Raw genomic sequence first — 16,421 nt, 5'->3', positions numbered from 1 at the left:
TGGAGATGCTCTAGCTGCGGTGGAGATGCTCTAACGTTAATCCATCTTTTTTACAGTCTTTTTATATTACAAGAGGAGATCTTTACTACTACGTAGTATTTCTTGACATTTGTTTTGCTACAACAAAATGCCAATACCAAGCTGCTTCAAAACCCACATACAGAATAACCGAGCGGAGACATGTCGCTTCTGTACTTGCCCAACGGAAAAAGTCCTTCACCAAACGTCACCAGCAAGCAGCACCAGTTTGAAGTAGCCAACATCAATAGTATCTCCTGACATGAACATTGAGATACGCTCACGTCAACTGTCAGTGCACTGCTACAATGTGCGAATGTATATTCTGTATCATGTCGGTCTTGTGCAGTTTCTTCGTGAGGCAAGATACAAATTTCTCGTTTTTTTCTGATTTTCACAGGTAATGTTTCACATTTCGCATGCTACCTTCCGGATAATAGAATGACCGCACGTAATATCCGGATGTTGTGTCGCGTAGAAAGTAGGTCGTTGGTTGCATTTGCAACTGACTCTTCCACAAGAGGGTGTTCAGTACGTACGTCGAGAGCGGTCATGGCAGTGCTGTTTGGAGTCCAGCTGTCATCCACGACGGCAGGGATCGTGTATGCGCTGCTGGGCTTGGCGCTGGTGCTGCTGATCGGCGCGATCATTTATTATTGGAACTACGCGCGGCGAATTGAGCGGTTCCTCGAGAACGACAACCGGCACAACAACATGATGCGGCAGGACCTGGTCGACACGTTCGTGGCACGCGGCGAGAAAGAGTGGACGTGCTCGATTTGCTTCCATGAGAACCACCCTACGAAGAAGGAGTGCGTGATGTGCGGGACGCCGCAGATCGTGGTCGACACGATCAATTCGCACTACGACGCGTCGGTGCCGCGGCCGTCCGGCCTTCGCAAGTCGGACTTTGTCAACCCGACGCTGCACAAGTCGCGATCGGTCGTACTGGACCAGCAAAGCCGCATCCGATCGTTCCACGTGCGACGGCTCAAGCAAATGGACCTGACCACGCGCCAAAAGGCGGCGATGCGGCGGCATCTGTGGAGGCGAAAAAAGGGGCCCGACGGCAACATGCATTGGATTCGCATCGACGCCGACGTGAACGACCCCACGCGCGAGAGCACCGTGGACATGGAGATGCACGGCGAAGGCCACGACTTTGTAGACATGCTCAGCCCCATCTCGAACACGGGGTCGTCGCTTGCCGAAGAAGACGAGTCATCGACCAACTCGACGCGTCGTCATGAAAACCATGTCGCATTGGCAATGCGGGACCTGGGCTACATGGAAGAAGAAGAAGCACCGTCTTCGTCGGCGTTGCAACACCCGCTGCGGTCCACGGCGCTCCAGCAGCTCGAAAACGCTGAAGAGCGGCAATCCATGTTTACTGGCAATTCTACTAGTACGACTACAAGTAGTAGTAGCCACCATCGCAAGGCACCGGCTGTGGCTTCGTCGGCGGCCATGCCCAGCAGCAGCAGCGGCACCGCCGTCATCACCGAGGGCACTGGGTTTGGATGGGGCCAAGGGCAGACGAGTTTTCCGCTGGCGGCCATCTCCGAGGACGAGCGGCGCGAAAACTTTACGACGCTGTCGACGGGGTACATCCGGCACACGACGGCGGATGGCGCGATGGAGTTTGCCCCGGCGTTGGGGGTCGTTGTGGACGGCGGATCATCGCGGCAGCCCGACTGCGACGACGACCTGGAAGAGATAGCCGCGCTTACGTTTCAAGAAAAGAATAATTGGTTTCTCCATCAAGTGCAAAAGCGGTGGCGTCGGTACGAGGACGGCCACATCCAGTTTGTGGTCCGAAGGGATCACATCGTGGCGGATTCGATGGAGCAGACGCTCAAGTGCCCCGCGTCGCGGTTCTGGGAGCGCCTTCGCATCTTTTTTGAGAACGAGCCAGGGCTAGACGCCGGTGGGTTGATTCGCGAATGGTACGAACTGCTCTGCGACAGGGTGTTTGGCGAAGAAATGGGTCTCTTTGTTGCGACCAAGGGGTCCAACCTGGCATACTGGATCAACCCCAAAGCTGTGCTACGACCCAACTACCAGCAAGAGTTTGAGTTTGTCGGCCGGTTGATTGGCAAAGCGCTGATTGAAGGCTTCAACATGAAGATGTCCCTCGCACTCCCGTTGATCAAGCACATGTTGGAAGTGCCCATCTCGTTTTCAGACCTCGAGTTCCTGGTACGGTATAGCATGTCGCAGTATATATATATATATTATATGTATATATATATTATATGTATATATATATTATATGTATATTATATGTATATATATTATATGTATATATATATTATATGTATATATATTATATATGTATATATATATTATATGTATATATATTATATATGTATATATATTATATATGTATATATATTATATATGTATATATATTGTCGATTTGATACAAATTTGGGGAGGGGGTGCAATCGAATCGCGCCGACCAAACTGATCCACAATCGATCTGATTGGTTGAATTTCATTGAGAAGGTTTTGATTGGCTAAAAATTTTGAGCTCATCTGAGGTAGCCAATCAAATCGATTTAAATTCCAATGAGAAACCACTCCACAACACGAAAATTCACTCGAAAGCACAATATATCTTGTGCATTCATTCTACACTTCTTAAAATTCGCGTGGTTTGTCGAATATATAGTATGGAATCACGGAGGAGTGAAATACTACTTATATTTTCTGTGTGAGCCAATCAAATCCACAAGATATGTCTATCTATATATATGCGGGGGTCTTAGCTCGTGTGGTGGGGAGTACTGTTGTCTTCTATGGCTGGCTGGCTGGCTTTACGATGGGGGGAGGTTGTATATGTACGCCCCCCCCTGAACCACCCCGTCTTTGCCCCTTCAATGCTGTGTTGGATTGAAAATGGAATGAGACAGGGGGATGTCAAGAAGACCCTGTCACAAGGATTAATATTGTTGAAGAGGACTTTGCTGTTTCTGTGTACTCAACCGAGTGTGTATAGGACGACGAACTGTATCGCAACTGCACGTGGCTCAAACGCAACAACCAAGCCGACTTGTTGTCGTTGGATTTCACTGTGACGGGGCTGACAAACTTGGAAGTGATCGAGTTGGTGCCTGGCGGTGCCGCCATTGCCGTTACGGACGACAATAAGGCCGAGTACCTCGACTTGCTGCTCAAGTTCCACATGTTTGGCAGCATCGCGTCGCCGCTGAACGCGTTCCTCAAGGGCTTTTACGACATTGTGCCTCTCTTTTTGATCTCAGTGTTTGATTACCAAGAATTCGACCTGCTTCTGTCGGGGATGCCAGACATCGACACGAACGACTGGCGCGTGTACAGCGAAATCCGGTGGATCAAGCTCGAGACCCCCTCGGTCGCGGAGACGGCGGTAGTCGACTGGTTCTGGGCGGTTGTGGCCAATTTTTCCCCGGAAGAGCGCGCGCGGCTGCTGCAGTTTGCCACGGGCACGTCTCGGGTAAGGGTGGCGAGCTAACGAACGCTCTTTGGATGCGCTAGCTAGCTAGATGAGGGGGGGGGCTGATGGTGGTGTAGGTGCCGGTGCAAGGCTTCAAAGCGCTGACGTCGACCGATGGCCGCGTGCGCCGGTTTACAATTCAAGTGGTGAACCGGGGACCACCCCCGACGGGTCTCATGCCCAAGGGACACACGTGCTTCAACCGCATCGACTTGCCGTTGTACGCCAACAAGGCCGAGCTGGCCAAGTACTTGACGCTGGTGATCAACATGGAAATCACGGGGTTTTGGCTCGAATAACATGACATTTATATGTGTGTCTGGTGTGTGAATCATCATCCTTCAATGGGGGTAATAAATACAGTAAGTAACGTTACTGTACGTCATTGGGCAATATTTGGATGGGGCAGCGTAGATACAGTAACCTATGTGATGTGGGTTGTTGTGGACATGGGATGATGTTTTTAGCTGAAGCCAGGAAGGATAGACAGAAGAGCTACATGTAACTACCGGTAGTTAGCCGTGTTTGCCGCAAAAACTGCAACATGAATGGGCCAACAACGTTCAACAAGAATGTGTGTATAGATAGATAGATAGGGTGGTACAGTACTCCAAACAAGAGCAATGCATTCGATTAACTATGAAGTTATGTACGAAGGTGGTAGATGGAGCAGGGGTCTTGCACAATGAATGATGACTTATGAGAAGCCGCAGAGTGTGTGTAAATAGAAGCAGATAGACAGCAACGGAAATTAAAATAATGTTCACCAAAGCAACTTACAATTGTCAAGTGTAAACTTGTCGCAGACTTGTATCAAAGGATTTAATTTCGGTTTCAAAAGTACCTGATGACCGAAGGCTGTTTGATTTCCTTGCCTTTCGGCGGTCGTACGTACATACGCCATCATGACCGACCGCGCAACGCTGCTCAAGCACACGTCCATGCACAAGGGATTGACCAACTATGTGGGCCAGAACAACTGCTTCCTCAACGTGATCATTCAGTCGTTGTGGCACCTGGACAGCTTCCGCGTGCTGATCACGTCCAGCGACCACACCGCCCTGCACTCTGTCCACGACACGTGCCTTCTCTGCGAACTCAAAGAGATCTTCACGTATTACGAGTATGGCGAAGAGAAAACACTTGCACCGGACAACGTGCGCGTGGCGCTCAACGTGCTTAGCAGCCAAACAGATCGGTTCCGGCTAGGGGCTATGGCCGACGCCACCGAAACATTGGACATGATCTTGGCGTCGATGCATGCGGACCAGGTGCGCCACCACGCCCTCCCCCATCCCACCCCCACCACGCCACTACCACCTCAACAATCCTTGTCGTCGTCGATCGAGATCAACGACACGGACTGCGACCCCAAGTGCATTGGCCACGCCTTGTTCGAGTCCAACATGTTTGACATGTATCGGTGCCAATCGTGCCAGGCCACGTCCGAGCCCGAGATGTGGAAGGATACGTTGTATCGGGTGTACTTTGCCGAATTGTACCAGTGTGTGGCCAACACCACGACAAGTGCAAAGTCGTTTTTCTTTCGAAGTAGCTCGCCAACCGCAAACCACCCGTCTAACAAGGAGAATTCGTTTGAAGCGGTGCTTCGCACGTTATTGAATGAAGGACCGAGGCGGTCTTGTCCTGAGAACGAGCTCACCAAGTGCCGAGGCAGCTGCCTCGTGGATCGGTATAGTTCTAATACTTGTATGGTGGTGGTGATCAAAATTGTGCCTAGTTGGCTCATGAAGTTTCCGATCGTGTTTGCCGTGAGCATCGTGTGGCCCGCCACGACCGTCGGCGGCGTGGAGCTCAAAGCGTTTGCCAACATCATTCCCCATCAACTGGACCTGGGCTTGATCTTTCGACTGGGGGGCGATGCCGCCGATTTGCCCAAACCCGAATCGATCTACGTCTTTCGAGGCATGGTGTGCTACTACGGCCAGCACTATGTGAGTTTCTTCAAGTCTCAGTCCAAAGCCCATGAGTGGTACCTTTTCGACGACGTTCAAGTGCACAAGGTATGCATGCATATCCATCTCGTTGCCATGGATGCCTCCACGAGAATGTTGTGGCGAAGTGTGCGGATTCAACCCCTATTTCTGTTGTAATGTCTATGATACAGGATATATGTGATCTCGTCTGAGCGCGTGCCACGTCATACAGTATCTGCTGTGATTGGCCTCCAATGTTTTATGGACGAATGCTGTTAGATTGGATCGTGGGACGAAGTCCGCCGACGCATCGAACGGGGCTGCTACCAACCCACAATATTATTTTGGGAAAAGAACCAGCTCAAGTTCGATCAACTTGAAACCCTGGCCCAACACGTGCATTTGCCCCCGCCCACGTCGCCACGGAGTCCAGCGAAACGGCCACAAGAACAACCTTCGCCTTCTTCGCTAGTTCCCGTGCTTCCCGTGGTAGTCCATCCCCCTGCCAAACCATCGCCCCCGAAACCATCTCGGCCGACGCTGGCGTGCCACGTGTTTACGACAAATGTTGCCCCCAGGTCCCCTACCCTCTTGCCCGATCAAGCAGCGTCATTGGATGCCCTGGACACCCTCGATGAAATTGTACGTCCACGTTGTTTGATTTAGCACCAACTGTCCATACATTTTCCATGCATGCCTGCGTGGTGGCGCTTTTTTGTTTGGGGGCTTGGCTGCCGCTCGCCCTGGACTGGCGGCGGCCTTCGTGTTGTTCGTGTTATGGAGTCGTTATCGTGTGTGTTGCTGGATTGATGTAGGACATTGGGTTGCAGAGTTCTTCTAAAAGTGGCACGCGTCTATCGTTCACAGCCCCCCTGCCTTCCCTGCATCGCACGCCAACCTCCCCATTGGCATCGCATCCGTCGTGGGAAGTCCTGCGCGCCCCCGTCGCTTCGTCCCCCGATGGAAAGTGTCGGTATATCGTCCGCCTCACCGCGCAAGATGGCGGTCTAGGGCTCGTCGTGGGGGACGACATCTCGAGCCTTGAGCCCCCCAGCGAATCGTCATCAGATCCCCATCCCCCTCGCCGCCTCATGATCACAGCGCTAGAAACATCAAACTCGAAGCGGCCGCTCCTGCCAGCGGTCGCGTGCGGAGTCATATGTGTGGGGGACCAGCTGCTTCAAATGGACGGGGAGGTGGTCGAGGACGAGTCGTGGACAGCGTGGACGGCCATGGAGCGCCTCGTCACAGCTTCTGGCCCTGTCACATTGACGTTTGCGCGAGCTGTTCCGTGGAGCTGTTCGCACTGCACGCTGATCAACGACGTCGGCGCCACCACATGCGCCGCATGCGATCGGCCACACTTGCAACTGCCGTCGAGTGGAGCGGCATCGTCGGTAGCTCCAAATGAGGCAAGTCAGAAGCAACAACACACGCCAGCGGCGGCAGCTACCGCCGATGTATTCGTATAACACGACGTGATAAAAAAGACACTGTGCAATCACACTATTCATTTACTGCTATGTCGTTCTAGCGACCCCATGGTCACCCACAAGCGCTCTTGTCTGTAGGAACGAGATTTTGTTCTCGCTTCAACACATCAGGGACTACTGCAGTACATACATATATCGACTGGTTTGCTCCAGTGGATGTTCGATTGTTGGGCACTGCAACTAAAAGTTGGAACCACTGGTACTATTGCTGTGACCATAACGCTACAATGTACTAACCGGTAGTTCTACATAGTAATCAAACATCCATTGGAAGCGGTGTTTACTACTCCCGAGTACTAGTAGTGCCGTAGTTGTGTCGACAGTATTGGTACTGTACTTTCCGTCTTGTAAATACAGAGCACTTTGGCGCAGAGGAAGCGTGTTGGGCTCATAACCCAAAGGTCCCTGGATCGAAACCAGGAAGTGCTATTTCTTTTTGGCTTCCATACTGTTGATTTGCCCCACCACAAGAACGTTCAAACCATCTGACGACGAAACCTTGCACCTTCCTAAACTTGAATGTACACTAACCGTACTACTACTGCATCGTCCTAGCTAGCGCACACAAGCTTACATAGCACATAGAAGTAAGACAATGTACGCACACAACCTTGCATTATGTATCAACGGTAGTGATTGCTTAGGTTGGTGGTGAGAATCGAAAGGTTGAAGTTTCAGTTTGGTTTGGCGCAACGTCACACCCCATGTGTTTGGCATTGTGATTGGTTGGAAAAAGTGTCATTTCACGCGCGGGAGTTTAGTTTTGTAGGACATAAACGGTGTCGATACACAATCAAATCTAAGACCGTACTTGAACAGGATCATTTCTATAGTGCAGTCATCTTTACTTTGTTTTCCAAAGTAGACGATACCAATAACTTTGAGGATCGGAAGTGACCCCCTTCGTTGACTCGGGATGTCGGCGCACGTGCTGTGGACGCAAGTCCGGGTCGTGGCTGTTGATGAACGTCCACTGTTGCTATTCCAAGACAGTGTGAGCGGAGGCGGGTGTTATGAGAAGTTATTGGTACTCGTTTTTTCATTCTGCTGCTCCCCTTCCTTAATTCATGCTTGCGGCTCCCAAACCATTGCTTCTGCCACCCTCCACATTCTTATCACATACTACTGTATTAACTGTAAGTACTTCGAACATTCATGCCGTGGGTACTGCATAAAGCCCTAACGTTGTACTACATGACTACTGTACTTTGGTAGAAATTACTACTTACTAGTACAGATAGAGAGCTCTTGCATGTTGTAACCGAAATCTCGATCAAGCTTACTAACACTTCTGAAGAGTAGTGATGCAGTAATAGATTGAACATAGGGAAGATCGTAGATACAGTAACTAGCATAATTCGGAAAACCCCCACTACTCGATGTAGATTAGGTACTCACGTTACGTTAGTAGTTAGTTGAATGTAGTAGGCAGTTCGTGCTTTCAAAATGGTACTACCGGTAGTACTATATGATCTCCAAATCACTTTACGGGTTGGGCAACGTGTACTCGACATTCACATCCCATCGACTGCCACGTTCGCGGCAGCTCACAAACTTGACAAACTTCATCGTGCTGGTGTCTCGCACGACCAGACTCAGCGTGTTGTTTTGAGCACCGATCTGCACGGGGGCGGCATCGTCATCCTCATCAGTTGAGTCTCCGCCGTTGAAAGCCGCGGCGGCGACGTCCCCCACACCGTCGGCTACGGCGCGCATGTAGCACTCATACCCCGACGCGCTCCACGGCGCTTCAGCGTCCCCTTCCTGGCTAACGTCATCGCAGAAACACAGCACGGCGTCCAAGATGATGGGAGGCGATGATGTGGCAGCTTGGTGGGCCAGCGTGTAGTCCAACCCAGGGCGCAGTCGTCGGACTTCCGACCGCGAACCCGTCGGCGACACGCCCGTGGCCAACGACAGCCATTTGACAAATGCGGGAGATTGCACCAGCGCAGTTTGCACATGCGCCAAGAGTCGTCCGGGGGAAGACGGAGATGAGGGGGTCGCTCCTGCTTTGGTTGTATTTACATCCTTGGCATCCGTCAACGAGGACTGAAGTTTCAGAACTTCGGAGGCGGCAAGCGCGGCACCGGTGTAGCGAAGGTACCGCTGGAGGAACAGTGGCCCTTGCGGAGTCCAATGGTTGGAATCGTCCGTGCTGTAACCAGCAGTGTAGGCAGGCACTTTTCCGTGTCCAAGTTGATCAGCACTGTCGGCTGCACGGGTGGCGGTGTCGATGGCAGAGGCCCACTGCGCCGTCAGAAACGATTGCAACTAGAAAAAATATATATATTTATATACATATGATATATATATATATGATTGGTGTCGGGACGGAAGGGAAACAAACCCAATATATATATATATATATATATAGTACATAGGAATCTCCCAAGAAAAGTTGACGGTAATAAAAATAACAATAACAACGTGTTCGAGGAGCAAGGATAACACACAAGTGTAAAGTGTTTTATAGGACTTTTGTCAAAATCCACAAGAAATTGCATCAAAATTAATCCTGCCAAATATATTGTAGTATATTCGATACAGACCCTGTCGAATCGAATCTCGCCACCGAATCAAATCATGACGAATCGACGCTATTGGCTAATCCATTTTTGAGTGGATTTTTGATTGGCTCTTTCAGAAAGGAAAAGTATATTCACTGTCAACCAATCAAAAACTCTGGCGTGATTCAATATTGATCCGACAAACCAGGCGAATTTTGCAAGTTTATAGCGAATTCACAATATTGTCGTTTTGATACAAATTTGGGGAGGGGGTGCAATCGAATCGCGCCGACCAAACCGATCCACAATCGATTTGATTGGTTAAATTTCATTGAGAAGGTTTTGATTGGCTAATAACTTTGAGCTCTTCTGAAGTAGCCAATCAAATCGATTTAAATTCCAACGAGAAACCACACCACAACACGAAATTTCACTCGAAAGCACAATACTACTTGGAACAATATTTTCTATCTACGGGTTTTTAGTTGGTGGGGATGGTGGTACATTTGTACGACATACCTGAATGCTTCCAGTTCCCTGAAATGCATCTTGAATTTGCTCCAGCGTATCTTTTGTAAGGTAAATAGCATTGATAAACGGCGTCAGCGTGGCGAGTTCTGCCTCGGTGAGTTGGTCGTCGGATTCGACTTCAACCGGTTCGAAAGGTCGTTGCGAGGCTTCAATGGCAGTCAACTGTGTGGCGGTGGCTTCGTCTACGCCCACAGGTGCTTGATCCTACTCGAGTCAAATTCACATATATATATATATATATATATATATATATCTTTATATGTGAATTTGGATATAAATATATATTTATTTATTTATATGTGAATTTGAATCGATATATTTATATATTGGACATGGATACAAGATGCAGCAATGAACTGCAGTATCTGTTGTAACCAAAACTTGATATCCAAACGAGATTATATGAGTAATCAATCACGAGTGAAAATGGAAAATCGATGTAAAATTTTATATTTGAAGGTCTATAGCTTTCGTTTTAATTCGATTTTTTTGAAGTTTTCAAGGTTTCCCCAATATTTCCGTGCACCACGGATTGAGATTCGTCGTCGTAGTACCACGAAAACAACACAACGAATATTGTTGTGAGTATTATTCTAAACTGGAGCGACATGGAGAATGAATGAATCGACCAACTAAATTAAATGCACACAAGAATCATCGGCAGAAGGATATATATAGCCAATCAGATTGCAGGAAACCATCCACAACGTCAAATTAGTGTGATACGAATCAGCACAAAAGTCCACATTTTGGGTCAAAGGACAATATAACACGACCCATACATCATCACACACATATATCCGATGCATTCTTTGCCCACGTAGGCATCAATCAAATAGTTTTTTACCTGGTGAAACCAGCCCTGGATCGACAAGCGTGGCTTGTCTGCGTACACTTCCTACGTTCAACAGAATGCACATCCGTTTAGATATGACATATTCAAAGTCAAAGTCAGGTTTAGGAGGTGGCGTTCTTCTTACTTGGACGGAGTGAAAGCTAATTCCCGGGGCCACGGGAAACAACGCGAGCGAGTTGTACGTGGGCAAGGCAAATGCCGTCGGTACCAGCGCTGGAACCCCCGACGATTCAGACGGGTACAGCTCCAGGGCGCCGCCGTCCGCGGCCGTCCACTCGTCGTCGGGGTCGCTCAGGTAGATCACGTAGCTGATGCATCGTGTGCCAATCACGTCGTCGTGGGGAAGGAGGTGGCAGCCGGCCATGTACACGTTGGCGGCGCAGTCGACCTTGTCGTTAAGCGGGCCACATCCCGTGATGTCTGACATGTATTGCCGGAACTCGGTCGTGTACTAGTCGAGATCGTTGAGAAGATGAAAACAATAAGGCCAGCCTACCAATGCATTGCGAAGCTTCAAGAGGGCTGGCAGCTTCTTGGCCAGTGGATTCGACAACTGCAAGTTGCCCAAGTCGATGGTTTGGTACAGTTTGAACAGATCGGTCTCTTTGAACGTGCTTTGCAGCTCCTCCACGCATTCCACATGCACCTAACAAGGCCACACCGTCATATACGAACGCACGAATGATTGGAATATGGCAAAGGTATCGACAAGACGACGGATGGCAAACCTTGCGCATGTGCTCGGGGGTACACAGCACTGGAATCTGATAGTGCGGAAACGGCGCGTTGCTCAAGCACTGGTCGCGAATGCTTCGCCGCGTCTCCGTCGACTGGTTCAGCAAGCCTGGATGCAGCACCGCTGTAGGTTCAGGTTTGACCTTCTTGAGGCTGGGCTCTGCATATATGTCCATGAGTTATCACGGAGATGCACAAGGATCGATTATACCTGACATCGCAAGGGGCTCGCGTTTTTGTTCACTGTTTTTGCTGGACGGCACTCGAAATGACCGACGTATCCGGTCCATTCCGGATACTACCAGCTCGAACAGCAATCTCACATGTATCAAATGTGCATTCAACTTTTGCACGCCAACTTTACAGTATCGATACCTCTGTGAATCCGAGAGGTACAGTACATAGCGTGGTTATGTAGGGTGTAGAGAATCAATGAAGTCTCACACCTCACCTGTATATACTTACAGATTGTGCACGACGTACTGTACTGTGGTGGGATGTACTATACATATTAATACCAATGAAAATGGTTTAGAAATATATTAGTGTACACTACTAATAATATTGTTGAGTATTCAATACATGTACTGGTTATAGCTCATAACCCTAGGCTACACTCGGTTGCAAGCCGTTGATATTCAGAAGTAGGTTGCTCTTTTGCTGGGCGACAAATATATCGGCCATTAGGTTGTTGGACCCGTTGCCAGCAATCACAACTTGGTCGTTATCAGCCAACGACGCCATCACATCGAGCCGCTGCATTTGGAGGACAAACGTGCACTGCTTCTCCAGCTTGAGTGACGCAATGCCTTGTGCCTCCGACACGATTTCCTTGGCACGAGCTTCCCCCACGGCTTGGATTTGAGCTACGTCAGCGTCCATCTTGAGTCGCAGGGCGTCCAGCTCTGCATTGATTTTCGTGATGGTGGCCTCGCACGACGCGTAAATCTCTGCCTGGATCATCTCGGTTTCGGCTTGCAGCTTGGCCATCTCGAGCTGGGCGTCGGTGACAATTTTGCCGCAGCGTACTTGTCGGTCTTGGTTGATTTTCGTTTGAATTTGCTTCGTGTCGGCGCAGATCATGTCGATTTGCTTTTGGATTTCGGCACAGTGCTGTTTGCCAGTTTCGGTTTCCTCGATGCGGATCATCGCCTTGGACAGCTTGGTCGTATCAATCTCTTCGCGGTACTGCAGCAACTGCATGTCGCTTTGCTGCTTCATGTTTTGCTCTTTGATTGCGCTCGTGTACGTGGTCTTTTCTTCCATTTGCGATTCAAAGTTGGCTGGCAGTTTCACGTTGGTGATGGCCACGCTGGTGATTTCGACACCGTACGGGTTGAACTGTTTGTTCAAGTTATTCTTCATGTCTTCGGTCACGCAGTAGATCACTTTGGCCGCGGGGGGGACTTGCCACATGTTGTTAACACCGTCATCCCCGGTCATCTCGGCACTCTTCAACACAAAGCGAGGGTCCAGCATCGGGGCGTCATCTTTCTCTTCGTCGTCGTCGTGGTTCACAGGGGGGACTGGGGCAGGGGGGCGCAATTGCAGTTCGTTCTTGAACCGTTCCTTCACCGTGCCATCGCGCAGCGAGTACACCTCCGTGTGCTGGACACTGCGAGCAAGCGCCCGCACCGCTTCCTCTTGGGCATCGCGGAGCTGGGTTTCCAGGCCCTGGGGCCCCAATTCGTACACTAATCGCTTGACCAAGTTGGGGTCTTCGCCCTTGGAGGTGTCTCCTGTGATGCGGAACACAAGGCACATGTCGATCTGCACCGTCACGTCGTCTGCGGTTTTGCACCCTTTGACCGGGGTGTCAAATACCACATACTGCTTGGTCACGAGGTACGCCACTTTTGTGAAGACGGACGCGCGGTGGAACCCCGCTGGCCAAATCGGGCTCGTCGAACCATTTACGGGATCGACGTAGTCGACGTCCTTGCCGTGGTGTTGTACGATCGCGTACATGCCATCAGGGATGCGGATATAGGGCATCACGGGGCTACGCCCAGGCTGCAAGATCACCACGGTACTGCCGTCTTTGCACTCGCCAAACTTCTTGTTGGCCGAGTCGACACGCCAAATATGGTCGAACAAGAGGTGCGTTTGGTTCTTGCTGCTCCACGATGCCGCGGTGGTAGTTGAGGTGGCCATGGTGGGAATTTGAATATAATGTGATGCAAAAGGTGGGTTTCCATGTCAAATGGTTTTCAATGAAACTTTCAACAATCCCAGGAAACGTCCAAAACGTCGTAACGTTAGGGTCGGGGCATCCGTGGAACGTCAAAGTTGAGAACAAGTGTAATCCTGTGGAAAAAATGTCAAAATTATTTCATTCAAGGCTGGTTTCCATCCAATCATATCAACCCATTCAATGGTGGTTGGCCGTGGGTTCTTAACCGAGTCCATTATCTGACATAGCGAACAATGCATATCGTGAATGCTTCCGATGGTCCTTATGGCTCAAATTGTTAACCACTTGATGCTGCATACAATGGTGTGCATTGTGTCCTTGTCATATCAATCAAACCCATCGTATGAAACTCAACAGGAGTGGCATCGAATCTTGCTGCATCTCCGTGGGCGGGTAGACCGAAACTGTCACACATAGTTAGAGCTCAATGGAACCCAAAACAATTGCAGGTCCTGGAAAGTTCCCAGATGAAGAATTCTGTCCCACAAAGTCAAAAGTGTACTTCTGTACTGACTGTAGTAGGTACTGTACTGTAGTTGCAAAACTATCGTACCTTCAACATCACCGTGGTAAGAAAAAGTTATCATTACCCAATTCGACTTGTCATGGCTAGCTTCTCCACGCAGCATCCGCGGCAAACGGTGGTCGTACAAGCTACAATCCGCAAGCCCCTGCACGCCGAATCGCACTTCAACAAGAAAACCAAAGACGGCAGCATCCCCCTCGTGCTCGTGCCCACGTACCCCCACTTTTGCGACACGTTTGTGCGCATTCCGTCGGGGGTGTGGGTACTGTACCAACGCTGGAACGCCCACGCGGGGATGCTGGAGCCGGGACTGATCCCCGTGTGGGCAGCTTACAACCGCGTGTCCCACATCGTGACCAAGCATGCGGTAGCGTACTCGGCGCCCGTCGAGCGGTGTCCTACCTCGGACAATGTCATGGTGGACATTGACATCTCCATCAACTTTCAAATCGGGCCCAGCGCCGACGACGCTGTCAAGTTTGTGTACATGCTCGGCGCGCAGCGTTTCAACGAACTTATTTCGATGCTCACGGCTGAGGGCATTCGGGGGTTGGTGCATTCGGTCCGCCATGACCAAGTGCACGACCTCCGCGAAGAGTTTGCGAGCGGCATGAAGCGCGACCTCAACCACAAACTCGTCGCGTACGGCGTGGTCATTCACAACGTCAAAGTGACCAACGTAGCCCTTCCCACTCGGTTGTCTGCGACCCTGGAAAAGACGACGGCGTTCAAAACCAAGATGGAGGAGCAGGAGAAGAAGCACGAGAACGACATGCGCATCTTGCTCAACGACGAAACGAAGCTGCTCACCGCGATCCAAAAAGCCAACGACCGCAACGTCAAGGACCTTGTAGCGCAAAGGAACGCGAACTCATCTCTCGACACAAGTTGCTTCTCGGCAGCGAAAGCACCATGGAAGTGATGTGCATCCACCAAACAGCCAAGTACAACGCATTGGTTTTGCAAACCGCCGGCAAGCGCGACATTGCATTTGCCACCGCCACCGCGGCGGCCACTATGAAACGCAACGACGCCATGATGCTGCTCGTGGCTGCGCAACGCGAGTACGAACAACGTGTGAATGCAGAGCAAATCAAGCAACAAGCGATGTTCGATGTCGCAAGCAAGACGGCGGCGGGGCTCTTGGCGGCAGCCGACGCCGAAGCCAAGTCGGCCGACGCACTCACTGTGAAGCGCCAGTTTGAATACGCGTTCAGGAAGAACCAAGTGGACCAGCAACTGGTCGGACGGGCCAAGATGGTCATCAGCGGCGACAACGGCGAGGCCCTCATCCGACGGCTCGTCGACGTCTGAGATGGCATGTAGTTCTGTCCAGCTACTGTATATACTACGTAGTATGTGTCAACTCTCCCTCGTACTAGTAGTTAGCTTACTACGAGAGAAACTAGCGCTTTGAACATGCATAAATTAAGAGGAAGCATTATGGTCGTCCAACGGGCTCGATTCGGGACTGTTTTGTACCTGCTTACTACGTAGTAGTCGTCTGGCCATGTGCACTTATATTTGGAGTTTGTATTAAGAGGATTGTAGTGTAGGTGGAAAATCAGTAAATTAGCAGCGATTGATCACCACGTCTGTAGCATGATTTGTAGCGTAGATGGAAACAAAACAGATCCAGTGCTGATGGATGGCCACGCCTCCAGCATGACTTGCTGTGTAGTTCGAAAAAGATGGAGAGGGTAGTGTCCTACCTATACTGGCATAGGCATCACTACCCGGCGCCCTCCCACACAATTAGCTACTATCGTTAGTTAGCCCAAGCACTTGACAAGGATATTCGTACCTTTCACGACACCGCCTTGCTTCAATGCCATGCCAAACTGACATGGTGTGGTTTCATGCTGTGTTGCTATTTCTTCTGTATTGCTGTTTACTGTATGATAGCCATGTATGCACTGTGCTGGCATTAACTGTAAATTGGGTGGTTGGCGCCGTAGAGTCGTCCACAGATGCAAGAACTAAAGTAGGCATGTGGAGATAACTCCAAGGCCAAGCAACTACCGTAGCCATGAACAGAAACCATTATCCTCTTCCAGCAGACGCGTTTTCAGTGCGCGGGAATGCCCTTTTGCTGGATCCAACGATCATGTACGGGTGCTGATGCTCTTGAGCTAACTGTAAA

General features: G+C 50.2%; 5 protein-coding genes and 1 non-coding gene across 6 annotated transcripts; 4 read left to right on the top strand and 2 right to left on the bottom strand.

The window, feature by feature from the left end:
* The first annotated feature begins 512 nt into the window (after positions 1 to 512).
* Positions 513 to 3,826, top strand: H257_01644 (hypothetical protein). Its single transcript, XM_009824945.1, has 3 exons — positions 513 to 2,217; positions 3,020 to 3,496; positions 3,574 to 3,826. Exons 1-3 carry the CDS (start codon positions 571 to 573, stop codon positions 3,793 to 3,795), a joined length of 2,346 nt encoding a protein of 781 aa, XP_009823247.1. The 5' UTR covers positions 513 to 570; the 3' UTR covers positions 3,796 to 3,826.
* A 540-nt stretch (positions 3,827 to 4,366) lies between these two features.
* Positions 4,367 to 6,940, top strand: H257_01643 (hypothetical protein). The gene is made up of 4 exons (XM_009824944.1): positions 4,367 to 5,189; positions 5,238 to 5,520; positions 5,713 to 6,075; positions 6,249 to 6,940. The coding sequence occupies exons 1-4, from the start codon at positions 4,402 to 4,404 to the stop codon at positions 6,903 to 6,905; spliced, it is 2,091 nt and encodes a 696-aa protein (XP_009823246.1). The 5' UTR covers positions 4,367 to 4,401; the 3' UTR covers positions 6,906 to 6,940.
* Positions 6,941 to 7,283: 343 nt separating this feature from the next.
* Positions 7,284 to 7,355, top strand: H257_01642. Its single transcript has one exon. It is a non-coding gene; the product is annotated as a tRNA-Met (tRNA).
* A 940-nt stretch (positions 7,356 to 8,295) lies between these two features.
* Positions 8,296 to 11,811, bottom strand: H257_01641 (hypothetical protein). Its single transcript, XM_009824943.1, has 7 exons — positions 11,770 to 11,811; positions 11,552 to 11,718; positions 11,320 to 11,469; positions 10,948 to 11,274; positions 10,815 to 10,865; positions 9,956 to 10,171; positions 8,296 to 9,200 (listed from the first exon to the last, which is right to left on the bottom strand). Exons 1-7 carry the CDS (start codon positions 11,774 to 11,776, stop codon positions 8,412 to 8,414), a joined length of 1,707 nt encoding a protein of 568 aa, XP_009823245.1. The 5' UTR covers positions 11,777 to 11,811; the 3' UTR covers positions 8,296 to 8,411.
* Positions 11,812 to 12,092: 281 nt separating this feature from the next.
* H257_01640 (hypothetical protein) lies at positions 12,093 to 13,732 on the bottom strand. The gene has a single exon (XM_009824942.1). It carries the CDS (start codon positions 13,710 to 13,712, stop codon positions 12,165 to 12,167), a length of 1,548 nt encoding a protein of 515 aa, XP_009823244.1. The 5' UTR covers positions 13,713 to 13,732; the 3' UTR covers positions 12,093 to 12,164.
* A 625-nt stretch (positions 13,733 to 14,357) lies between these two features.
* H257_01639 (hypothetical protein) lies at positions 14,358 to 15,592 on the top strand (the record flags this gene model as incomplete). Its single annotated transcript, XM_009824941.1, has 2 exons — positions 14,358 to 15,165; positions 15,219 to 15,592. The coding sequence occupies 2 exons, from the start codon at positions 14,358 to 14,360 to the stop codon at positions 15,590 to 15,592; spliced, it is 1,182 nt and encodes a 393-aa protein (XP_009823243.1).
* Between the last annotated feature and the right edge of the window lie 829 nt (positions 15,593 to 16,421).

The sequence above is a fragment of the Aphanomyces astaci genome (assembly GCF_000520075.1).
Source record: "Aphanomyces astaci strain APO3 unplaced genomic scaffold supercont1.3, whole genome shotgun sequence".
In the NCBI taxonomy this organism is placed as follows: domain Eukaryota; phylum Oomycota; class Saprolegniomycetes; order Saprolegniales; family Verrucalvaceae; genus Aphanomyces; species Aphanomyces astaci.
Note: the sequence above shows the minus strand (reverse complement) of the source record. Positions and strands in the feature narration are given on the sequence as shown.

Coding starts and splice junctions, on each gene's coding strand:
- H257_01644 (XM_009824945.1), top strand. CDS start 571: ATGGCAGTGCTGTTTGGAGTCCAGCTGTCATCCACGACGGCAGGGATC. Junction 2,218..3,019: donor TTTCAGACCTCGAGTTCCTG/GTACGGTATAGC, acceptor GAGTGTGTATAG/GACGACGAACTGTATCGCAA. Junction 3,497..3,573: donor TTGCCACGGGCACGTCTCGG/GTAAGGGTGGCG, acceptor ATGGTGGTGTAG/GTGCCGGTGCAAGGCTTCAA.
- H257_01643 (XM_009824944.1), top strand. CDS start 4,402: ATGACCGACCGCGCAACGCTGCTCAAGCACACGTCCATGCACAAGGGA. Junction 5,521..5,712: donor ACGACGTTCAAGTGCACAAG/GTATGCATGCAT, acceptor GAATGCTGTTAG/ATTGGATCGTGGGACGAAGT. Junction 6,076..6,248: donor TGGACACCCTCGATGAAATT/GTACGTCCACGT, acceptor GGATTGATGTAG/GACATTGGGTTGCAGAGTTC.
- H257_01641 (XM_009824943.1), bottom strand. Junction 10,866..10,947: donor TTAGCTTTCACTCCGTCCAA/GTAAGAAGAACG, acceptor TGTTGAACGTAG/GAAGTGTACGCAGACAAGCC. Junction 9,201..9,955: donor AGGGAACTGGAAGCATTCAG/GTATGTCGTACA, acceptor TATTTTTTCTAG/TTGCAATCGTTTCTGACGGC.
- H257_01640 (XM_009824942.1), bottom strand. CDS start 13,712: ATGGCCACCTCAACTACCACCGCGGCATCGTGGAGCAGCAAGAACCAA.